The 14,210-nt window shown below is 52.7% G+C and overlaps 5 protein-coding genes across 5 annotated transcripts; 2 read left to right on the top strand and 3 right to left on the bottom strand.

Moving 5' to 3' along the window:
- Window positions 1-1,654: 1,654 nt before the first annotated feature.
- BDZ83DRAFT_569004 (Cullin family protein) lies at window positions 1,655-4,268 on the bottom strand (the record flags this gene model as incomplete). Its single annotated transcript, XM_060504137.1, has 6 exons — window positions 1,655-1,843; window positions 1,897-3,782; window positions 3,843-3,928; window positions 3,979-3,995; window positions 4,074-4,143; window positions 4,213-4,268. 6 exons carry the CDS (start codon window positions 4,266-4,268, stop codon window positions 1,655-1,657), a joined length of 2,304 nt encoding a protein of 767 aa, XP_060369158.1.
- A 1,854-nt stretch (window positions 4,269-6,122) lies between these two features.
- Window positions 6,123-7,324, bottom strand: BDZ83DRAFT_748560 (uncharacterized protein; the record flags this gene model as incomplete). Its single annotated transcript, XM_060513627.1, has 2 exons — window positions 6,123-7,123; window positions 7,195-7,324. The coding sequence occupies 2 exons, from the start codon at window positions 7,322-7,324 to the stop codon at window positions 6,123-6,125; spliced, it is 1,131 nt and encodes a 376-aa protein (XP_060369159.1).
- Window positions 7,325-9,056: 1,732 nt separating this feature from the next.
- BDZ83DRAFT_748561 (mitochondrial K+-H+ exchange-related-domain-containing protein) lies at window positions 9,057-10,041 on the top strand (the record flags this gene model as incomplete). Its single annotated transcript, XM_060513628.1, has 2 exons — window positions 9,057-9,493; window positions 9,564-10,041. The coding sequence occupies 2 exons, from the start codon at window positions 9,057-9,059 to the stop codon at window positions 10,039-10,041; spliced, it is 915 nt and encodes a 304-aa protein (XP_060369160.1).
- A 230-nt stretch (window positions 10,042-10,271) lies between these two features.
- Window positions 10,272-10,886, bottom strand: BDZ83DRAFT_648103 (uncharacterized protein; the record flags this gene model as incomplete). Its single annotated transcript, XM_060510147.1, has 1 exon — window positions 10,272-10,886. One exon carries the CDS (start codon window positions 10,884-10,886, stop codon window positions 10,272-10,274), a length of 615 nt encoding a protein of 204 aa, XP_060369161.1.
- Window positions 10,887-11,556: 670 nt separating this feature from the next.
- BDZ83DRAFT_606787 (uncharacterized protein) lies at window positions 11,557-11,814 on the top strand (the record flags this gene model as incomplete). Its single annotated transcript, XM_060507395.1, has 1 exon — window positions 11,557-11,814. One exon carries the CDS (start codon window positions 11,557-11,559, stop codon window positions 11,812-11,814), a length of 258 nt encoding a protein of 85 aa, XP_060369162.1.
- Window positions 11,815-14,210: the final 2,396 nt, after the last annotated feature.

A 14,210-nucleotide genomic window follows, 5' to 3' on the forward strand; every position in this document is an offset into this window, starting at 1 on the left:
CCCCTGCACCAAGTGAGAAATGGTGATAGATTATGGCTCGATCTAGTCTCCACCTCATCTTCCATGGCACTCAAGAAGAGAGTCCCTACGCCGTTGGTCGACTCCCTAATCCTCGAGTCCAGCACTTAGACGGCGAGGAGCGAACACTGGTGTCCCACGGGATGTCTAGCCCTCAATACTGTTGGAAATAAGACTACTTAGGGGGACGGAATAAATATATAAAAGACAACAGACCATAAAACATAGTCAAGCACAAATGGAACAGACACATCGAGAACTACCACTTCTTGGAGTCTCAAAGGAGATCCACTCACAATGAACAAAACATCCAGTCAACGCTGAGCCAAACCTGGACGCGAAAGACACAACACCGAGTACACAGAAACCAGCATAACATCACCTCACCCTGTCTACACTAGTTTCCCTTCATGTAGTTTAAAGTGAACCAGCATAGACAGGTCCAAATCACCTCAACGCAAAGAGACAACCTCGCCGCGCCCCAAAGTGACAAACCTCATGATAGATCCACCCACAGCGGATCCCTCAACCCACGCACCACATCATCACCAAACAAAACTTCAAAAAACATACAACACCAGGTATTCGCTGGTCGTCACCGAACCAACTACTAATCCGGCCCTCACTGGCTTATCTATGGGAGAGCGGACGGGATCCCGAGTTCTCCAGTGGGTATGGTCGTATGTGACAGAGGATGAAGGCAGAGTTGCCCATATCGTGAGATGGCACGCTACACCGACGAGCCGTTCTTCCCCGCATCAACACACGGCACCACACAAGAAATGACAAATGATAGGAATATTTTCATAGAGAGAAATCCAATTAGTTTCATTTGTCTTGATTGGAATACTTTCTTCCTGATATCGTGGTTGAGGGAAAGTCGCCAACCGCCACAACTCTCCTCATCTCGCGAGGGAGGTTCCCCCCCGCTCAGTCACACAGCAAAGACCAGAGGTTTAGGGATTCCACCAACACAGAGAGAGCATTACACCAATTTTCAAATAAATCAAAGACAATATGGCTGTGTCAAAAGGGCCCCTGGGATCTGATTTTTGCAATCTAGCTTCAGCACAGCTTCGTCCGCACAGCGATAGGCACTCCGACTCATTAGGCTACGCGAACACGCCTTTGTACTCCCTGCCTATCTATCTCAAGATTGACAATACCTCCTTCCCATCACCAAGAACATCATGGCACAGTAACGCAGCAGTTCAAGTGATTGACAATTCAAGGTCTGCAGACTTCTCTTCAACACGGGAGTTTCCCTGCATCTACGCTATTACTCTACGCTGTTGGCCAGTAGCGTGGCCGTATCACCCGGCTTCTCCTTGCTCATCACCAACATCACCGTGTAAACACTTTTTCAAACAGTCAAGGGAATCCGCATGCGACTATCTAAACCTCCCAGCCTGCCTACTGCCTGAATCCCAAAGCAGAATAATTCCCATTCGTCAGTGTTCCTCCGTCCTGTTGTCGAAGAACCTGCACACGCCTTATATGTGTCCGGGTAAGTCAAATCAATGCCTGGTAAGACTGGGTGTGGTGTTGTATGCAGTTTTGAGGTTGTTGTAATACATGAGCCATCGAGAGAGGCAAGGGGGTATTTCCTCCTCCCGAAAGTACGATCCACTTCCCATCACGCCAGGTACCCAAGCTCGTCGTCTTCGAGTCGCTCCAAGTACTCCTTGTCGAGCAGAATCTCTATGCACTTCTTGATGTCCGAAACCTTTGGCACGAAGCGCGACCGGATCTGGTTGATGGTCTCGCTGACGAGCTGAGTGTGCTTCATCTTCTTCCTGGCCTTCATGATACGAACGATGGCAGACTGTTACCTTGTTAATACGTGAAAATTAGTGTCATAGAAATGGATGAACATACCTGCAGCAGAAGCTTGCGGTCCTCCTCGATCGTCTTGTTCGTCTCCACCTCCTCCTGCTTAGTCTCCTTGGCACCACCGAGGTTCAGGTTAACTCTGATCTTCTTGCTCTTGAAGTCATAGTTGAGGCGGAAGCTCTTGCCGGCCTCCGGCTTGCCTTCGGGAGACATAATGAGGACCTTGGCCTTGAGAAGAATGGCCAAGGCCTGGTCAAGGACCTCGGAGCTCAATAGGGTAATACCCGAAATATCCTCGTAAGTGTACTTGTCCTTATCGTTGTACAGGAGCAGGATGGCCATTTGGTAGGCAGACACCTGGAATGTGTAAGGCGTCTTGCTGTTCTTGCAGTAGCCGGCCTTCAGCTCGCCCTTGCAAAGCTGCCACAGCCACGTGAGCTTGCGGCCCTCGTGCCGATTCTTATAGAACCGGGTAAACCGCTCGCAGTCGTCATTGATCTCGTGTGGGGGAGTGAAGCTGGTGTTTGGTGCGGTCAGGGGCCAGAAACCAGTACCGAGGATGGAGTATTGGGAGTCGAGGGTAGTCTTAAGACCCTCAAGACCCGCCACATGCTCCTTGAAGCTGACGTTAAGGTCCTTGGACGTCTGCATGTCCTGGAACATCCTCTGGAGCTTGTTGGTGTACTCGAAACCACAGGCCTCCTTGAGTTTACTGATCATGCTCGTTTCCGCGTCGTCGGATGACGAGTTACTGTGCACCAGACGGCGGGCGAGCATGCGTGAGTAGAACTTCTGGAACACGTCCTTGTCCTCAATGTACTTGAAGACGGTCATGATCTGGGTAAGCGTGTTCTCCAACTCGCCCTCCTCAATGCCAGTGCTGCTCTTGCGCAACAACACATCTGTGTACTTGGCCAAGAGCTCTGGCGATTTGTTGGAGCCCGACTTGCAGACTTCGTTTCTGTTGATGAACTCGCGGCAGGCATTGTCCAGGGAGCGCGTGAACTCGGCCTCGCCATCAAACGCACGCGTCACCAAGCCCGAGTACTGGGAATGAATCTCCAACAACGCATCGACGTAGACCTTTGGCTCCAGCTTCTCGGCGTCGGATGCCACCTTCTCCACAGCACTCAGACCTGCCTTGCGGACATGTGTTTCGAACCTCTGCCTCAGTGGATCTAAGCCCTCTGGAATCCTAGACAGTAGCTTGTACATCCTCGCCATATCCTCCTCTCTGTCGTTATCCAAAAGGACCTGGAATTCGTCGCGAAGTAGCGTAGAGTGATCGGCAATGAGGGCTTGGTTGCAAGTCTTGCGCAACGGTGTGATGATATCAGCGTGTAGGAACATGCGCACTCGCTCCTCCTCTTCTTCAAGTCTTGTCTCCGCCTTCTTCATGTATTCGACGACACTGTTTTCGGCGACGAATTGTTTTGACTCATTCTGGTAGTATTCTTTCGTCGCAGCCAGGAAGGGGCGCTCGAAGTGGAAGCGGTAGACGTCGAGAGTGGACTTGGTGGGGTCGGCATCGTCGAGACCGAGGGACACGAAAGAGTCGACAACTTGCTTTATCTGACCATACTCAATGGTCTCACCGTTGCGCTGCTTCTCGACCAGCTTTAGAACCGCTTCCATAACCTTGGTCGATACCTGCTCGAAAAGAACCCTACGCCACTGGACCAGGTGCAACGTGTAAACGTCGTAGATGTTCTTCTTGCCCTCATCCATCTCGCGCTTGACCCAGTGTCGGTTCAGATACCGGAAAAGGTGATGGATGTACTTGGCCGCAATCGTGTATCGGTTCCATTCTTTGATATAGAATGTCAGCAAGGCTTCGTCGGTGTGCGTCTTGGACTGCTGAACAAGCCCTTCGAGATGTTGCTTGAGGTACTCGATGAGCTTGTTGTAGAGCTCCTCTCCGAGAAGGTGAGCTATCACGAGATGTTAGTATGGTGGCTCCACACAGCAACGGAAGCGTGTTCCATGCTCACCTCCTCTGTGGTTGCCTGATCCGATGCTTCCCTGGGGCACGGATAATCCGACAGCCTTTTGGGATGTGCAGAAGTTGTGGACGGCACTAGAAATCAAGTTAGAAGATGAAGATAGTGACCGGTCAGCAAGGCGTACGTGTAGACTCCCATGTACTGTGGCGACCGAGCAGTGGTTAGCACTCTTCCATCTGGCACAAGGAACGTGGAGTGGCTTTGGGCAGTTCAACTCACGATCTGCATGTCGATACCGCGCTCAAGATCCAGCATGATACGCTGGATGCCAGCCTCGAGGTACTTCCATCTGTACACAGTCAGCGCGGGGTGTTCGACCAACGGCAACGGAGTCGCGAGGCTGCGGAGGTCCACTCACGTGGCTCCAATGTCCTCCCTGTTAGGGACTGGAGGCATCTGGACGGCGGGCGCCATCTTGGCTGTAGACATGATCCAAAGCTCCCAGAACGAGCGCGCTGTCGGTAGGAGAAATCGGTGAGGCCGTCGTGGCCGTCGTGGTGGGGGGAGGGGCGGATGTTGGTTCGGGGGTCGATTCGGCGTGGAAGGCGGGGGGACCTGCTGCAAGAGACGAGAAGTTTAGAAAACCGTCTAGGCAAGAGATGGAGAAAATGTATTTGATTCTTCAGTCCTGCCGTTGGGGGAAGGATGAAACAGAATCAGTAGATGGTGGTGAAAGGTTTATGTCGTGGCGTGGACTCGGACGCTTCTGGAAATCAAAGTCGAAGAATGGAGATGCACAGGAAGGGCCGGTGGTCGCAAGGGTTGGAAGGAGGGAGAGGCTGCCTTACGTTACCGGGGTCTGGGGGAAAAGGGAAGGAACACGGCGGCCTTTGTCTGAGTCAGAGCGAAGGGAAGTGAGGCCGTACTTTGCTCAAATAACACCTTGAAGGGGAAAGCAAGAAAATAAAGAAGAGAACTTTGTAGCCTGGATGCAAGAGCTGTGAACGCGATCAGGCAGACACTGGTCGACTGGTGGGTAGAAAGAAAGGCTGCTTTGCTTGCTGGGTGAGAGGCGCTGCAGATGGAGGCGGCGTCCGGTGGTGGAGGATCCAGGTCTGGAGGTGGTGGCCAGCTACGGATACGGTAGCGACACGACCACGCTCTGGGCTGCGACAAGACCAGGCCAGCCCACGTCCACCTCTTCGTCACAGTGTGAGTGGTGGAGAGTGGGGACTATGCCCTCTAAACCTGGGTGAGGCCTGGGTGCTTGGGACTGGCTGTCGGAGAAGAAAGTGGGTCTCTCACCGGAAGGGTCTAGCAGAGAGTTTCTGCCGTGCGCGACCGCCCTTGACCATCAGCTTTGGTAATCCGCGATAGGGAAGGCGTGCTTTATGGTCTTCTGCTTCAGGTACGCGACCAGGTAATTAAGACACAGCCTACTCCGTAAAGGTACCTCACTTCAGGGTTTGCTGGGGGCGGGAACGAGGGGACATTGGGACTTCTCAGCCTTACCTCATTATTTGATTGGTACGAATACCTTGTTCTCTTTTGTTTTGCACCCACTCAGACCCTATCGATCCAAGGGTATTTTATAGTAGGATACATAGTTGAGGCTCTTGATCACAGTCAACTTTATTTCTGTTTACACCTGAGATGGCCAGGCTGACTAACTTTGACATCTCCATTTGCTCAAGAAGGTGTTTGTCCATTGCTTCTAGAGACGATGCTCCGTGGACAAACATTGCGAGGCCTTGACTCATGACTCTGACTTTACCATGCTTCTCCCCCCCTGCGATTACTCCAAAATGACAAAACTCTTTCGTCGGCTTTCTGTCTGATTTTCTCGAAATACAAGGATCTTGGATATGGATACGTCAACTCGTATCACATATAGACTACTTATTGCTCATTGTTATTTGCCGTCTCACAAACTCCACCTGAAATTGAGTCGCATGCTTTGCTACCTTTGTAACGTCTCTTTGTTGGGATGCCTGTCATTCATTTCTACAGAGCCCAGGAGTCAGGCACTACGTGTTGTGAATAGTATCATTAGCCACAAAGCATCAAACCTCTCATCTCTCATCTCTCATCTGACACATCAAAACACATCATACTTTGACCAATACCCCCAAATAGGTCCAAACGCATGTTCCATTGCCGAGACTGTGCAAAGCTTGATATCAACGTGACTAGACAGCCAGAAGTATGTATAATGAACAAAAAAGAAGGACCGCAGCTACTGTTGCGCGCTACAGTTATCGTACAGGCTTTTAATAAACCGGGTATACCCAACAAGACCAAAGAAAACCCCTCCCATGGCCTCCAAAACTACATGCGGTCGTGAGAGCTTTCGTCCTCGCCTCCTCCAAGCCGTTGAACTGTTCGGAAAATGTTGACCATGAAGTTTAAAGTCCACGCCAGCAGACCCGCCAGCATAAACGACGCCAGGGCCTGACTTAGCTGCCTCACTTGCCCTGCTTCGACATTATGGAAGACGAGCGATTCAAATGCCAACGAAGTGCTGGCCGATTTGAAAATAATGAAGAAGAGGTCGAGCAGAATGAGAGCAATCTTCTGGACAGCTGGTCGGAGACCCAATGGCTTGCCCGTGTACTCGTCCCAGAGCATATACCCGATATAAGGCACTGCGACTGTATCAACGGCAATAGCGACAATACTTTGCGCGCGTTCCGGGCTGACATTGCTCTTGGCATTCTCCTTTTCGTAGATCCGGGCTGCTATAGCCAACGCAATGATGGACGTGAACATGACGGTAAGTCGGAAAACCAGGGGCACTAGGTAGTGTCGTAGAATGAGGGACCACATTCTTTGCCCAAAGGTCTTCGTTCTCTTCTGCTTCATCGATCCCTTCTCCAAGTCTCGGTGGGCATGCGAGTCGTATCGCTTGTTGAAGTCAGGCTGCAACTTATCCAGCATGCTGACGTCCACAACCTCCGACTGCTCGCCCTCCATGTGCCCGTAGGCCGACGAGTGAAGAAAGTCCTTCCATGCTGCTGGTGGGCCCTGGGTTGCGGGCCTGTGTGCTGAGACGATGACGGGCTCTGCTGTTCGCAGGTGATCCCACTTTCTGCCGTGTTGCGCGCCCTTGCCGCGGAAGAAGTCGGTGAGACGGACATTTGTGTTTGGGCGAGCTTTCTCTAAGATAGGGTCGCCAGTGTAGTCGACCCAGCCGTCACGCGACACCCGACGATCAGGCTCCTTAGGCTGGTGATTGTGGTGAGGTGGAACGGCCCGGGCCGGGGGTGATAGCAGTTGTAGTTGGTCTTCGCTGGGCTTGCCGTACCGCGTCTCGTAGGAGTCTATCCATGCTATTGCGACAAGGTGATTAGTCCGGATCCTGCTCAATCAAAGCTCCGAACGAGCCGGAGGTCATCCTTACGAGGGAGCGATTTCGGCTGTAAGCGCATGCGCGGGGCACCATTGTTATCGATTGCGGTACTGCTTGTGCCGACTGATGCTCGAAAGTCGGCCGAGGCGGAACTGCCAGGTGGGTGGCTGGATGTGCTCATCGCAGTCACAGCCTTGGCTGAGGCTGGACGCTGAAGTCGAGAGGAGGGGTGCTATGACGAGGCCGTCTGCGATTGTGAGCGTCGTGAGTGGAACGCTTCGTCAATGGCGTGTGAAGAGGCTCGCATATTAATATGCTCTCCGCCTTTCGGTCGAGGCCGTATGAAAGCGAGGTATCGATATTATTATCGCAGGTAGTATCGTGCACTTAATCGTCGATGTTGTTTGTGTACACAAGTTGAGAAGGAAAGTCGTCAGGGCGAAGGAGCGGGCGAGAGACGTAAGAAAATAAGATTATGATTTGAGAAAAGCAAGAAGGCAAAGCAGCAACGAGACCGTGTTCAAGCCCAAAGCTCACAGTAAAGTAAAAAAAAAGGAAAAAGACACAGCAGAAGAGGTGCGCGTGACGGGAGACAGTTAGCAACCTAACGGTTGGGTGCGCCCTGTGTGTCTCTCTCAACGGCGGCGGAGGCGGCGGCTGTGTCCTCGTGGGGAGAGATGAGCTAGTGGTGCTGGCTGGCGTCGCTATTTCTTGGCTTCGTCGTCGTCCCCGTCCAGTCCCGTCCTTTGGTTCTGTCTGCAGGGTGAATCCCAAAGCTGACGGTGGCCAGCCTAAGTATCCGGAGAGAAACACCAAAAGAAAAAGCAGACCACACGAGACTCGGATTGTGCCACTGCAGGTCTATGACCGCAACTTTTGCCCGGGCGTTCCAGCAAACCGGGAAACTTTGCAGAAAGACTGCAGAGTCCAGACACCTCTTACGGCGCCAAACAGATTGGACGACAAAATGGAGGGCTGGGAAAGGGAATCGGAAGGGAGTGGGAGAGAGGGAAAGAGGTGTGTCCAACAGCCCAGATTGGAAGGCTGGTAGCACCGGTGCACTGGAGCAATCTAACAACTGGAGCAACCCGACGTGTGGGCCCCTCGATGCCGGCTGCCTGCGAGAATGTCAGGTACGTACTCCCTGAATCCGCGGGCAGTCACGCCCTCGCGACCTCGAGATGGAGGAATTTAGCGGGTTTCGAAAGCCAATTTGCGCGAACGCGATCTGGGACCGGAGGAAAACTCAGTCGTGATAGAGGGGCACACGTCAGCTTGGCAGTCGATTTTGAGCTGAGTGGATGACAGACATGGTGTCAGGCCCATTTCTTGCCCTATCGCGCAGCTGAGCAGGGGGCTCCGATAGGCATTGATGCAAGCACTCTTAAGCTCCGGGGATACCCCTTCATGTACTACCCTAACAGTGGTCCCTCGCACTCGGCGCACCACTCAAATCACAGGAACGGCCCATGACGCCGACCTGCGTCACTGCTCTGCGTCCGGGTTCAGTCCAGGAAGCTTGACCCAGAAGCTAAGATGGATGACAGGGGGCAGGGCTCTAGTTCTTCAAAGTCCAAGAGGCTGAGAGCTTCCAGACCTGGAACTCCACGACACACGTCAAAATTGCCTCCTTTCTTCGACAAGGGACAAGAGGCCGCCTGGGTATTCTATCACGGGAGATTTTCTTTTCGCCCCTCGGCTAATTCAGTATATCACTCGACATGCGGACTGGGAGAAGCTGTTTTTGCTAATCTCTGAGCCAAGAGCGTCCTCTTTTCCCTTCCCCTCCATCCCAGCGCAACTGCCGCGGGGCAGCGCGTCGCTAATTCCTCGAGTGACCCGACGACGACGAAATTATTTGCCCCAACCAATTCCCGGCACACATCGCCCGGGCTGAGCCCTCGTCATCCGATATGCGTCTCTACCTCCTCCCCGTCACCACGAGTCGGACCCTTCTCTACTCACAACGACTGAACATTGCGACGACAAACCAACAAGGCTTGGCGGATAAGGTCGGCAAGAGAGCAGCCAAGTTGTGGGCTGGCTGGGAGGCGAAAGAGAGCGGATGGCAGAAGAAGGTCGTGAGCTATGGAAACTACGCCCTGCGTCGAATTCCCTACGAAGAATGGGGGTTGAAGTCGGTGCCGCCCATTTCTGCGAGACGCAAGGATGAGGAGCTCAAGGGCAAGGAGAAGATTGAATTGGTCTTCCCGGATACCATCATCCCAACAAAGCAGGCTGAGCAGGTTGTCAGGACCCTGGCCACCGAACGAGATGCGTTGCACAAGAGGAAGCTCATATGGTGCTTGATTGGCATGCCCATCTCGGCGCCATTCGCCCTGGTGCCCGTGTAAGTTGGAGCTTCGATTCCGATTCTTATGTGTGGAAGAATTGCATTGCTGATATTATTATCCTCCCAGGATACCTAATCTGCCATTCTTCTATCTCGTCTACAGAGCTTGGTCGCATTGGCGCGCTCTCGAGGGAGGCAAGCACCTCCGATTCCTTGTTGACAATAAACTCCTGGCCCTGTCCCCGTCAAAGCTATTGAATGACATTTATACGCCTTTAATCCCAGAAAACACAACCGTAACACCGTCGAAACCGGCCCTTGGCGACACGGAGCCTTTGAAAGGCAAGGGAGAGAACGCAAAGGACGAGGCAATCCTTCTTTCGCAGGCCAATGGCCAACGGATTGCCAAGACGCTCGATGTACCCGAGCTGGGCGTCGAAATCGAGCGGGCCATCTGGCAGGTGAACCATGCCAAGAAGGCCAAGGAGGAAGAGGCTTCTGTCGAAGCCGCGGACGATGCCGCAAAGGAAGCCGCAAAACAGGTCAACGCCGACCCCACGACGGATAAAGAAAAGCCTTCCGACCCGAGCAAGGAGAAGAAGTAGCCTCAGCAACGACTTGTAGGATGATGGACGTGTGTAATGTTTGTAACATATGCTCTCTAGACGTGAGCTGGTTCGGCCTGATGTATGGATGACGATAAAGCCCCGCTCCGATAGACAGACTCTTTTCTTTTGCTTTTTCGGTCGGGCTAGAATTATGAAGTTCCATTCCGCCTGATGACGAATTGGTGGATTTGTTCAATGTGGTCAGAAATAGGAGGACCCATGACACCTTACGCAGCCTCGGTAGCCGAATACATGTGGAAGCCGTGGGCTCGAAGGGCAGGTAGACACCCACAGATACACATCAACCCGAATGCCAACGCAACCCGGCGAGCGGTATCTTTGGAGAAGGGACTTCGTAGCCTGGGCATCAGCGACCCCCACTGCCGTGCGCTCTCGTCCGCGTCGTCATCGGCCTCGCAGAAGAAATCGTACTCCTCGCCCTCGTGCTCCTTCCAATGCGCCGCCCGAATGTGGACTTTGGGCTGCTTCTTCTGCTGCTGCTTCTTGGATGGCGGCCACGGCGGCTGGTTCGAGGTGGCCATGACGACGAGCCCCCTCGCTGCGACCTCGTCTTGGCGATCGCACTCTGCGAGGATATCAAGGATCTCGTCCCTCGTGTACATTGTGCTCTCCCGCGTCAGGGCTTCCGACTTCCAGGCCATGGCGGCCTTGTGGCGGAGGAGTCTCTGGGTCGGGCTCACGTCGCCGCGGCCCTGTTGGCGTCTCTTTTCGCGTAGTTTTTGGCAGCGTTGCGGTGCGATGGCGTGGACGTCTGGGTTTAGAGGTGAGGGCACGAGGGGGCTGTAGCCTGCCCGGCTTGGTAGTTGTGACATTTGAAGCATTTCTTTTGTGCTTGTGTATGAGTTCTTCTTCTTCTGCTTTGAGACGTGTCTGATTCCGTGTAGTGATATTTGGTTCGTCTAGAGGACGTAGACGTACAATTAGGCGTGTAATTAGGGCGATGATCGATTTAGAAAAGATGTGGGTTTTTTAGTTTCTGTGGGAAGAAGAAGACGTGGGTCGCTTTCGAGAAGGTGTTGGAGAATGGTTAACCTGTCGTCCTCGACATGGCTGTTGTGAAGGATGATTATGATTGCTCCGGGGAGGGAGAGGGAGGGGACGGGAGGAAGATGGCCAATGTCAATAATGGAGGCGAATCAAAAAAGTGCGAATTGGTATGCTGGTGTGGTGGTGAAGAGATAGCCCCGAGATATGAGAGATATGGAGCTGGACGCCCGTCTGGAATGTCTCTGGAGGGAACTAGACACGAGAGGGATGGAGCCGACGTTCCTCCCTGGTGTCAGTTGCGAGATTTCCACCCTGTAACTGTAATGTTCCACACGATTTGGCGGGTTGGATGTGATAAGCCCAGGTACTTCAGTCAAAAGGTAAGGTGGAAAGAGAGACGGGCAGGCATAAACATTAAGAAAACGAGAGGATGAAATGTGAACAAGTAATTTGCGAGAAAGAGTCACGAATTCAAGTGCGGGCATGTCGGGTGTGCCAATTGATATGGGAATTCAGCCATGGCGGAATCGGCATGCAGGTAATTATCTCTCCATATATCTCTTCCTTTTCTGCATACAGCACGCCACGCTCTTTTCTCGCTCGCCGTCCGTTCCCCCGATTCCCTCCGTGAGCCGTGGGACCGTGTGGTCCGTAAGCGTGAAGGTACCTATCCGTACCTCCAGAACCCATGGGTCGTGTGGCCCCTCGTCCCGTTCTCCCCCAGGTTGGGGTTGGAGTGGAGAGGAAACTCCACTTGCCTAAAGCGGCCGCCCGGACACAGAAAACGAATCCCTCCTCGGCCAATGATGAGTGGCCGCCGAGAGATGGCCTAAGAGGACCAGGTTGCGGCAACGTAATACGGTAGAGGAACACGGAGAATAGTGCCTGGGCCCAGGCTTCCCCCCCCCCCCCCTCTCTCTCTCTCTCTATTCTGCTTCTGGCTGGCCCGCTGTTGGAGCGACTGCGTTGCGAAAAGCGTTGACTTGGCCTGCCTGCTTGCCTTGGTCGATCCATCGGTCGGCCGGTGGTAAGTGGGCGTGGGCTCCGGGCGTCCGAGCTTGTGTACGCAGTACATCCACTGCCTTGGGAACTCGTTCGTCGTCTAAGTGTTCTCTAGACCACGGGCCGCCGCCCGCGAAAGAGGGTCTTCCAACCACAAGCAGCACCACGCAGGGAGAATGTTGAGGGAACTAGTTTCGAACTTCCTAGGTACCTCACATTAGCAGGAGAGCAGGAGAGCCAGCTGGTGAGGGTGGTATACTTTTCGCCATCGGGGTTGTTCTCGACCACACATTACGTGCTGAGTACTCCCTCGAGGGGGCATAGTCGATACTTGTGCCTCGCCCAATGTGAGGTACCTCACATGAAAACCTGAAGAAATGGGGGTCAGCAAAACCTCGGTGCGAAAAATCAGCTCTGGAATCCGTCATAATCTTTCATCCCGTCCTCCTCAACGACCAACGGCACGCACAACATTCCCCCGAGCCCTGTTGCCCTCCCAGTGAATCCAGTCAAGCAAAGCACGCAAGCCACCGAGGCTTGCTGCTTTCCCACATGTTCGGCTCTACCTTAGGTATCATCCCGCCGGACACGCCACTAATGTTCGCCACAGTAGGCACGCAGAGAACAAAAATTCCGTTTTCAACCCTTGTCAGATGCAAATTGTGCAATTATTCTGTGTTCCTTGATTTTGTTGCTGCGCCTCGATCCCGTCCCTAATTGCTAGTGCCAATCGGTTTCTTCTAAAGAAAAGCTGTGCATTCATAGACAACAAACTCGGATCATCTTGACCTTGTGGAATTCGGACTTGCTTTCTAGTAGGCAAATAGCGTGGTAACTTGACAGCTCTTTAGAACCACGTATTTTCAGAATACCTTAGGTACTCGGGCAACATAAGGTCGAGAAGGGCCTTTTATTGGTTCACTTTCCTTCTTCCCTTTTTCTCGACGATAACCTTGATAATGATGTCTTATCTCCCTCCCCAACCCCTCTATCGCAGGCGTGCACGTCCGAAAAGAAGCCCTTGCACCAGGGAAAAAAAAAAATTGCATGTTGCCATCATCCCTGCCTTCCAGTCCGGGGCGAAGGATTTCTAGGGATCGCAATCACAAGTCTGTGTGTATTCGTAATAATTCTGCCCTGAACTTGGTACCGGTATTCGTACCCCGTACCGACAGAGTCCGAAAAATGCCAAGAAAGATCATCGCCGTTCGAAGACGTCAATCTGCAGCGCGGCATCATTGGTGGAGAAGAAGAACGACCAATTCAACAGTCCACCTCCAGAGTTTCCTCAACATCTTCTTCAGTCTAGTCAACAGAGGCGCAGACGAAACCCCGCGAATGATAGGAAAAAAATATGGAGCCCGCCCGGGCGGGAAGGCAGCTGGCGGGAGGGGAAGGGAATGGATGCGCCCGTCTCTTTTCTTTCTCCAGCAGCATCCACCCCGAGCGGACATCCTTGTCTCTTTTTTGCTCTCCCGGCTTCTATCTGCGCATGTCTCTCTATCTCACTACCCAAGATGCCAAGGTAGGTAGGTATCTAATCGCACTTCAGGTCTAGACTGTCTCCATCGGCTCCCTGTGGGGGAAGGAGGGTTGTGAACATGCCACTGACAGCCACGATTGCTTTTTGCATCCGTGTCAGCTTTCTATGGCAATGCATGGCAACCATGCGAAAAGGCTCAACGGGAAATTTGCATGTTTGTGATGAATTTTCCATCTGCCGGTTCATCCCAGCACCTCGGCAGGAAGCTATCGTGACTGGGCAGTTTAGTGGCTTTTAATGGGGTATAGGTAGTGTGAGGGTCTCAAGAGGCGCATCTGCAATTGATAGTACTCTTCTATGGCTCTACTGAAGGTTCCGAATACTCTTGCGTTTTGAAGTCATCTCATCGGCTGTGATATCTCTGTCATGCCACCTGGGTTCTCAGAAAGTTGGGACAAAAGCCGTCAATACTATAAACGACTCAAGTTCTAACGACTCTTGTATTCACTACTCTTGGCGTTCTTCATTCACGTAAGCCATTATCTTCCCTACGCGCATCTTGATATCTTCTTCGATTGTGTACACATGTATCTATTCATACGGTACGAGGCCAACGTGAGAAGACTTAAGGTCATGAGGTCGAACCTACCTAATGTTCATACCTATCGCTTTC

Source organism: Colletotrichum acutatum (genome assembly GCF_030867785.1).
Source record: "Colletotrichum acutatum strain CBS 112980 chromosome Unknown BDZ83scaffold_13, whole genome shotgun sequence".
Classification (NCBI taxonomy): Eukaryota; Fungi; Ascomycota; class Sordariomycetes; order Glomerellales; family Glomerellaceae; genus Colletotrichum; species Colletotrichum acutatum.